Below are 8,178 nucleotides of genomic sequence, written 5' to 3' on the forward strand. Positions count from 1 at the left end.
GGGGCGGGGCGGCTCACCCGGAAACAGCTCCCCCCCCTTGCAGCCCGCCCCGACCGGCGTGCAAGCCACACCCCCTGCGGGCACTTTGCCTGCGGGCTGGTCAACTCGGGCCGCGGCTCCGCCCACGCCCCCTCGAGGCCTGGCCAATCGGGTGTGTGGAAGGGCGGGCGGGTCCGCGCCCAGCCCCTCTAGGGGCCAGAACTTGAGCCGCAGAAGGCCCACCCGAGCCCACGTTGGGGCGCAGGGGCGTTGCGGGGGGGGTGGTCCCTGTGAGTCTGGCTCCTAGGCGATTACACTCTTTGGCGTCCTCCTTTTCCCAGCCTAGCGCATACTTGGCGGTGGTTAATTGTTGAAAGAATAATCGGGTGTCAAGGACATTAAAACAACACCTTAATGCCTAACACAATAGCTAAGTTCATTTTTGCAGACTGAGTATTTTAAAGCTGTTGAGTTCAGCACCAGGCTGCCTTCCAGGTTTTCAGAGAAAATTAATTCCAGAGTAATTACTCAGGGCCAGCTCTGTGCCATGGATTGAGAGATGTGATGTGAAAGACTCCGGAAAAGCTCTTGAGTCTGATAGGGGCATCAAACCGACCTAGGATGGGTACAGCGCAAAATTTGACTAAAGGTCTGTGCGGGGTTTGGGCAGAGTCTGTGCAGGGGCCGGAGGGAACTGGTGAGGCTTTTGGGGTTTGGGTGACCTAGTAGTATTGGGGGGGGTGAGGTAGGGGTGTAGATCAGTACCCTAGCCGAGGAATGCCTTTATAAAGATGCATCAGGGATTGGAGAAAAACTGACTCTGACTTGCTGGAGGCCAGTGGGCTGGTTATTACACTTCCTCTAAGATTTTATTTCTCAAAATTGGTACTCCAAACCTGTTTTATACCTCTTTATATTTCAAGTTAAAGCGGCACAAAGGCTTAATGCGTGCTAGGGAAATATGACCTGTGTAATTTCCAGCTATTAGAGTTCTGATCTGTGGTCAAATAAGGGAAATGGTGGAAATGAAGTCATTTTTTGTGCATTTGAGTCAGGGACAGTACCATGCGTTTTACATTCACTTATTTAATTTTGATGACAACAATGTTACTACCCTCATTTTACAGACTGGGAAGATAGTCTTCAGGGAGATTAAATAATTTGCCCCATGTCACACTGGACTTCCTCGGCAATGCCTGCTAGTAGGTTCCTTCAACTCATAGGGGTAGTTTGGATTCCCTGCTCATTTCTTTCATGACACCTGTTCCATCTGAGTTTATTGGTAACTAAGCGTAATTAGGACCATCTACCTCAGAGAACCCAAAGAGTGAAAAATTTAAGAATGCTGCTGTTTGGTGTAATCTGTTTTTCACATGTTTCTCTTATTCTTGGTGGAAAGACCTGTTTCCATTCTCTACCCAACCCCAAGCTGTTGAAAACAATTTTACCTTCGTCTCTCAGTCTTATCCACAAAAAGTATTGTGAATGCAACAATATGAATAAATCTTAAACATCATGTTAGGCAAAAGAAGTCAGACACAAGAATACATATTGTATGATTTCATTTATATGAAATACAAACCAGGCAAAATTCACTTGTGCCGTTGGAAGTTAGGATAGCGATTACCATTGGGGAAGACAGGAAGTGCACAGATGGGAGGCCACAGGGGCTTATTAGGGTGCTGGTCATGCTGTTTATTGATCTGAGTGTGAGTTACATGGATGCCTGTGCAAATTCATCAAGCTCTACATTTATCTGCACCATTTGGTATTTATACTTTAATAAAAAGTGAAAAACAAAACAAAATAACCCACAAAATTAAAAAAAACGACTGACTATTGTGAATGCTTCCCAGGTAGGTATAGGGCATTGTGCTAAATGCTCTGAAGTGTATAAAAATAGAGATGAGGGGTTGCCAGGGGCTAGAGGGAGGAAAGCATGGGGAATAAGTGCTTGACAGGTACAGGGTTTTATTTTGGGGTGATGAAAATGTTTTGGAACTAGATAGAAGTAGTGGTTGTACAACATTGTGAATGTGCTAAATGCCCTGAATTGGTCATTTAAAAATGGTTAATTTTATGTTCTGTGAATATCATCTCAATTAAAAGATCAAATTGGCGGGTGCTTGGGTGGCTCATTCAGTTGGGCAGCTGACTCTTGGTTTCTGCTCAGGTCATGATCTTAGGGCTGGCGTCGGGCTCCACACTCAACAGGGAGTTTGTTGGCGATTCTCTTTCTTCCTCTCCTTCTGCCCCTCCTCCTGCTCGTTTGCTTGCACTCTCAAAAAAAAAAAAAAGATTTTATTTTTTTGAAATAGATTGAGACAGATTTTGACACAGGTTACACCAAACAGCAGCATTCTTAAATTTTTCACTCTTTTGGGACTTTAAAAAAAAAAATTTCATTTACTTATTAGAGAGAATGAGAGAGAGAGAGAGAGAGGAGAAGGGGGAGGGTAGAAGGAGAAGCAGACTCCTTGTGACGCGGGACTAGATCCTGGAACTCCAGGATTATGACCTGAGCCAAAGGCAGTTGCCCAACCAACTGAGACACCCAGGGGCCCTCAGATAATTTAAAATCTTAAAACAATAACAACCACCCTGATTTAAAAGAAAAGATAAAATTGGCTCACTGAATGCAATGTAGTATTCTGGAATGGCTCCTGGAACAAAAAAGGGCGTTAGCAGAAAACCTGGTGAAATACAAACAGTTTGGTATTTGGTGGGTTTTTTTCTCAGGTTTGACGAATGTACTGTGGTTACGTTAAGACATCAACATGAGGAAAAGCTAGGTGAATTGCACGGGAACTCTCTGCACTCTGCAACTTTTCTGAAAACTAAAATCGTTCCAAAGTAAAAAGTTCATTAAAGAAAAAAATGAGAAGCAAGGCCTAGTGCCACTAGAACAGGATCCTAGCTTTCCTAAGTTAGTGGTAAGATCTTGAGCCAAGTCACTTCTCCCTGATGAGCCTGTCTCTCATCAGCAACAATACGATTAGGCTCCAAAAGTAATTTCTTTTTAAGAAGATTTTATTTATTCATTTGAGCAAGTGAGAAGGAGTACATGTGCACAAGTTGGGGGAGGGGCGCAGGGAGGGGAAGCAGGCAGACTCCCCACCAAATGGGGAACCCCATACAGGGCTAGATCCCAGGACACTGAGATCATGATCTAAGCCAAAGTTGGGTGCTTAACCAACTGAGCCACCCAAGTGCCCCAGTAATTTTTTTTTTTTTTCGCTAAGTAATCTTTACACCCAACATGGGACTCAAACTTACATCAAGATCAAGAGTTGCATGCTTTGCTGAACCAGCCAGATGCTCCTGCAAACATAATTTTGCATGGGTAAAAATGGTAACCTTTCCACTCTCCGAATCCAGATCAGAATCTCTAGGCCTGAAGGGCTGTGGCTTATAAAAGATGATATTTTTGCCTTAACCTAGTAGGCAACCTTCAAAACTTCAGATACCACTATAGGAAAGATAAAGGTGCGCTTGGAAAAGACTGGTTGATAACCTCAGATTCTTCCCAGTTTTTTTGTTTGTTTGTTTGTTAAGAAGTCACTACACCCAACGTGGGGCTCAAACTTACTACCTCAAGGTCAAGACTCACAGGTTCCACCAATTGAACCAGCCAAGTACCTCCTAAATTTTGTAGTTTTAAGTCGTACTTCCCACTCTCAGGAAACATGGTTTTCTTAGGTAGACAAAGTTTGGGAAGACGTAAAGCCATATGGAGGGAGAGTTCTTTCGGGATTCATTGACAGGAAACTTAACAATGAAGTAGAAACAGACTGGAGTAGATGAGAAGGCAAGCCTCCTCAGACAGGTTTTGCATACCAGGTCTAAGTATGGGTTTAATGGGAAGCAGTGAGGGACTAGAATATAGCAAAGTTCCAGGAAGATCTGCGTGGCAAACGGTACACAGGGGAAGCTGGGGCAAGCAGAGATGTAGCAGGAAACAGCTCAAAGGAAGCCACAGGAGTCGAGATGGGACTTGAGAGCTTAGCTGAGTGGTGCTTATGGGAATTAAGAATGGATGTTTCTGTTGTGGAGAAGGGAAAAGCCACCAGATCTAATGACTATTGGGGTTGCAACTGTATGAAATGTTATTTATAAATTCATGATTTGAAAAAGTTTTGTAGATTAGAGGTAATACAGCATTGTAGTTGACATCGTGAAGGTAAAGGTAGTTCTCGTGACAGGATTCCAGAGTTCATACTTGAAAGCATTTAAACAGTACAGACACATAGTAGGTACTCAATAAACGTTGAGTCATAGAGCAACTAGTAACGCACAGAGTGCCCAGCAGAGCCACAGAAAGCTCTTGCTGTGTGTGAAGAGCGGCATCTGCTGGTTATCCAAGGCAACGCAGGATCCCAGATTTCCAAAGATCTGGCCCAGTCCACATTCTGAAAACTATATACGATGATCAGTGCATCCTCCCCAAACACCTACCATAAACAAGCAGGATGAAGCAGGAGTCATTACTTTTAACAAGAATTTTCTTTATTTGTACAAAGCATAATTTTCCTCAACATTCTTCACTCATTTGTCAACAAAGTTTTGACTGTATTCATTTAACAAATTAACAGTGTCAAACTACACACATTTGACTACCTGTCACCCTCCAAGCGCTCAACTTAGAGACAAACAAAAAAGTGCTCGGAGCACCAAATATCAAGAGAAAGAAAAAAAACAACTAGGAGAAAGGTCAACAGAATTACTTCAAAAGCAGTTAAACAGGATGGTTTTTTGCGGTGAGGATTAGATTCCTGAGCACCATCAGATTTCTGCACTTTGGGACGTTAAGCAGTTTATCAAAGTTCCTGGGTTGGCAGACGTGAGAAACGGAGGGAGAGAGATAGTGGGAACTGGGAACAGAGGAGAGGCAGAAGAGAGAAAAGGAGAAGCACAGAGGGAGAAAGTTGTGCCTAAAAGAAATAAAGTTTGAAACTTGTCATGAATTGGAAGAATGAAAAATGAGAGCCACAAGCCTGGGAAATGGACTACAAGAAGAGAAAGTCTGGAATTTTATACCTTCCAGGAGGTGACCATAAATCCTAAAGTCATACAGTGCTAGGCAGTGAGGTGCACCTAAGACTAAGCCATCTTTTGTTTTGTTTTGTTGTAAAAGTAAGATATTGGCACACTTGCTTGACTAATTCCATTCTACACGGCTGATTTAAAAGCGTATGTGCCCAGAGCACAGCCACCCCAGCAGGTCAAATGCCTATCAGGCAAGACAGAGGAGCCAAGTGGGTCTGGAGAAATAAAAATTCTATTAATGTTCCTGTCAAGTGAAGAGACAACAGATTTCATTCTTCCCCCGTAACCTTTTAGTAGTTTCCTAAAGCTAAACACATTCTGACCACTTTAATAAGCCAGTATTGCCAAATCTTGTACAATCAAAACAGGCTGAGCATGCTCAAAGCCCCAACTTTTTCTGAGCTTTGACTACCTCCGTGATCTGGGACACAGAAGGCGGCATGGAAGTCGTTACTCCTTTTTGGGGGGATGTTAGGAAGGGAACTGGGGATCAAAAACCGCCTAACCATATAAGTAAACAAAAGAGATCAAATTGACTAATCAAATTAGCCACTCAGAATCCCTCTTGCCAAAAGTCATTACCTTCAGATGGATTCGGCAAAATGGGATTCCGCTACTCTGATGGAAGCGCTGATTTTGATAATTTTAGTCAGTTTTTATTTTGATCTTCTCAGGCTCTTCTGGCTGAGATTACTCTTCCCAGCGGGGAAAAGCTTCTCACAGACGTACCACACTTCAGGGTGGTACCTTCCAAGGTGCCACAGTCTTCCCGTCCCATTAGTTGTCCACTTCCTCCTCTTCATTCTGTTCCTCTTCTTCCAGCCTTTCCTCGTCTTCCTCGTTGTCCTCATCCCTGCTCTTGTCTTGCTCCTCTGCATCTGTTTTCTTGTCTTTGTCCTTCTTCTTTTGCTCTGAAGCTTCCTTTTTGCCTTTCTGCTCTCTCCTATATGCTGTGAGGAGGAAGGTGGGGGTGAGGGGGCAGGGCTGAACCCAACAGACCACAGCAGCTAACGCCACCGAAAGGCTGGGGCAGAGAAGGGCACATAACCTGCTCAGCATCACAGATCAGCTCTGAGGCGGCACCACCTGAACGGATTGAGTCACATCCAGTACTTGCTTCCTGTTCTTACAGGGACGCAAGCTGAGAAGACTCAGGGCCAGGTGAGCAGGTCACAAAGGATGAACATCTTTTACTTGGCTCTACAAAGGAAAGGGTCATTACCTTCCAGAGCTTCTTTCAACGGGGTAACGAACCTCTGGAACTCCATCTCTTCCATGGCCGAGAGCACGTCACTGGCATTCAGGGTCTTGCGTTTCCCTTTCATCGCGAAGTTGTTGGCACTGGGAAAAAAAAAAAAAAGATGAAAGGCCGTTGGGGGCCTGTCAGACCCACTCTTGTCCCGTAAGGGGTAGGAAGGGGGCACCAGAGAACGCTCCGCACTGAGGTAGAGCACAACTGTCGGGGTTTGAGGGATTCCAGACCGGGGCGGGGGGTGGTCTCTGCGGCTCCCTTATGCCCCAGGCCCAGCTAAGCTCTGGCTCGCTCAGCCCGCCTCACCACGAAGTGGCGTACAGCACGAAGACGCTGGCGGCGCGGGAGATGGCGCTGCGGGCCTCCTTGGAGATGTTGACACCGTCCGGGAGCTGTGAAAAGAGCGTGGGTGAGTAAAGCTACCAGCCCAAGACCTGCTTCCCCAGCGGCCCGCCCGTCCGCCCCTGGCCCATCCGCCCCTGGCCCATCCGCCAGCTACAACTGCCCACCGCTTCCTTGATGATCCTGGTGATGACGGCATTGGGCAGGTTTAGGTCCTCGGGCCTCTCCGCCATTGCCGACGGAGCCGAGGCCCGCGCCTCCGTCTCAAGCCTCTTCCTCAGTCAGCCACGGCGTCCGGACTTCCCGCGTCGCCACAGTCTGACCCAAAGCGGCTTCCGTCCCGCCCCACGTCGCCCCCACTGTGTCCCATAGTGCACCGCGCGCCATAGCCGCCTTCTTCACCCAGCCCCGCCTCCGCCTCGAGTCGCCCTTGCATCCAAACTTTCCACGTCGCAACGGATTTGGCCTCCCGGGCTTCCGTCCGATCCCACCGGGACCCAGCGAGCGTCCCTTCCCAAGCTCGTTTTCTCCCTTTTTGCCTCCACCACGTCTGGAGACGTCGCATCAGCTCAAGTATGGCTCACTGGAGCTTCCGTCCCTTCCCCACAGTGCTCTGCGCCGCTGCCTGGCAACGACACTTGCCTGGCGGCTAGCTTGGGAGACGGAGGCGTGGACTGAGCGGCCGGGGCGGGGCTCCTTCCGACGTAGGGCGGGGGCGGGATCCCACCACCTCTTCTAAGTGGCCGGTGGCTGGGGTCTCGTTTTTCCGGTGGGTTTGGGCTTTACGGCTGTTTGGCTCCGACCTTGCTGGCGCTGCGCGCCGAGGCCGAACTCTTTCACTTCAGGCTTCTGGAACGAAGCGGGTATATTTTTTCAGTTCTGCGGGAACTGACGTCCATCTTTAATCCTTTCACACCTCCCAGCTTCGTAATAGTCGCATTAAGGATAATTGTCGCCTAGAATGGTTAATGCAAACTCCTTTGCCAGTACAGCGCTAATGCTGGTGACAGGAATGGGCATGACTAGACCTCGGGCCTCAGTTCGGGATGGTCAGGTAGCGAAAGGGCAGCAAGCAGCCGGTTGTAAGGATAACGCGACATTGCATTCCATTAAAAAGCAAACCCTGTTAAAATTGTTTTTTTAGTTCGTTGACTTAATGCATCATATATCTTAGTCAAAAGCATTAGCATGGTTTTGCAGTGGCTTTGGAGTTGTATCATTTTTGTGTATGTGGGTAGAAATTGTCCTTAACCCCACTGAGCATGAATGCTTTTTTTCTTGAAACATGCTGTCTTGTGTAACCCTTAACTTTCCTGCTTTTTATTTTTATTATTTAAGATTTTTATTTATTTATTTGACAGAGAGACACACACACACACGCACACACACAAAGGGAACACAAGCAGGCAGAGTGGGAGAGGGAGAAGCAGGCTTCCTGTGGAGCAGGGAGCCCCACGTGGCGCTGCATTCCAGGACTGTGGGCTCATGACCCGAGCCACTCAGGCGCCCGTTTCCTGCCTTTTTTTTTTTTTTTTTTTTTTTTTTTTTTTTTTTTTTTT

At 46.8% G+C, this 8,178-nt stretch overlaps 2 protein-coding genes across 6 annotated transcripts in view; one reads left to right on the plus strand and one right to left on the minus strand.

The window, feature by feature from the left end:
- Positions 1-5,233: 5,233 nt before the first annotated feature.
- Positions 5,234-6,965, minus strand: POLE3 (DNA polymerase epsilon 3, accessory subunit). Of its 2 annotated transcripts, none has more exons than XM_032865660.1 (4): positions 6,787-6,965; positions 6,599-6,669; positions 6,248-6,366; positions 5,234-5,975 (listed from the first exon to the last, which is right to left on the minus strand). In XM_032865660.1, the coding sequence occupies exons 1-4, from the start codon at positions 6,850-6,852 to the stop codon at positions 5,803-5,805; spliced, it is 429 nt and encodes a 142-aa protein (XP_032721551.1). In that variant the 5' UTR covers positions 6,853-6,965; the 3' UTR covers positions 5,234-5,802. The 2 variants fall into 2 exon arrangements, with proteins under 2 accessions (XP_032721551.1, XP_032721550.1); XM_032865659.1 differs by having other exon boundaries at positions 6,584-6,669; positions 6,787-6,960.
- The window catches only part of CUNH9orf43 (chromosome unknown C9orf43 homolog), an 18,812-nt gene continuing 17,232 nt past the window's right edge, over positions 6,599-8,178 (plus strand). For all 4 annotated transcript variants that reach the window (XM_032865654.1, XM_032865651.1, XM_032865652.1 and 1 more), the window contains exon 1: positions 6,599-6,686. The gene's annotated coding sequence lies outside the window, so the exon portion shown is untranslated. The remainder of the gene's footprint in view (positions 6,687-8,178) is intronic.

This window comes from Lontra canadensis, unplaced genomic scaffold (genome assembly GCF_010015895.1).
Source record: "Lontra canadensis isolate GAN:19392208 unplaced genomic scaffold, GSC_riverotter_1.0 scaffold30, whole genome shotgun sequence".
Lineage (NCBI taxonomy): Eukaryota > Metazoa > Chordata > Mammalia > Carnivora > Mustelidae > Lontra > Lontra canadensis.

Excerpts from the sequence above, each read along its gene's own strand:
- POLE3 (XM_032865659.1), bottom strand. The coding sequence starts at position 6,852 with ATGGCGGAGAGGCCCGAGGACCTAAACCTGCCCAATGCCGTCATCACC. Across the intron at positions 6,670-6,786 it reads CCAGGATCATCAAGGAAGCG|CTCCCGGACGGTGTCAACAT; the intron begins GTGGGCAGTTGT and ends CTCTTTTCACAG. Across the intron at positions 6,367-6,583 it reads GTGCTGTACGCCACTTCGTG|TGCCAACAACTTCGCGATGA; the intron begins GTGAGGCGGGCT and ends TTTTTTTCCCAG.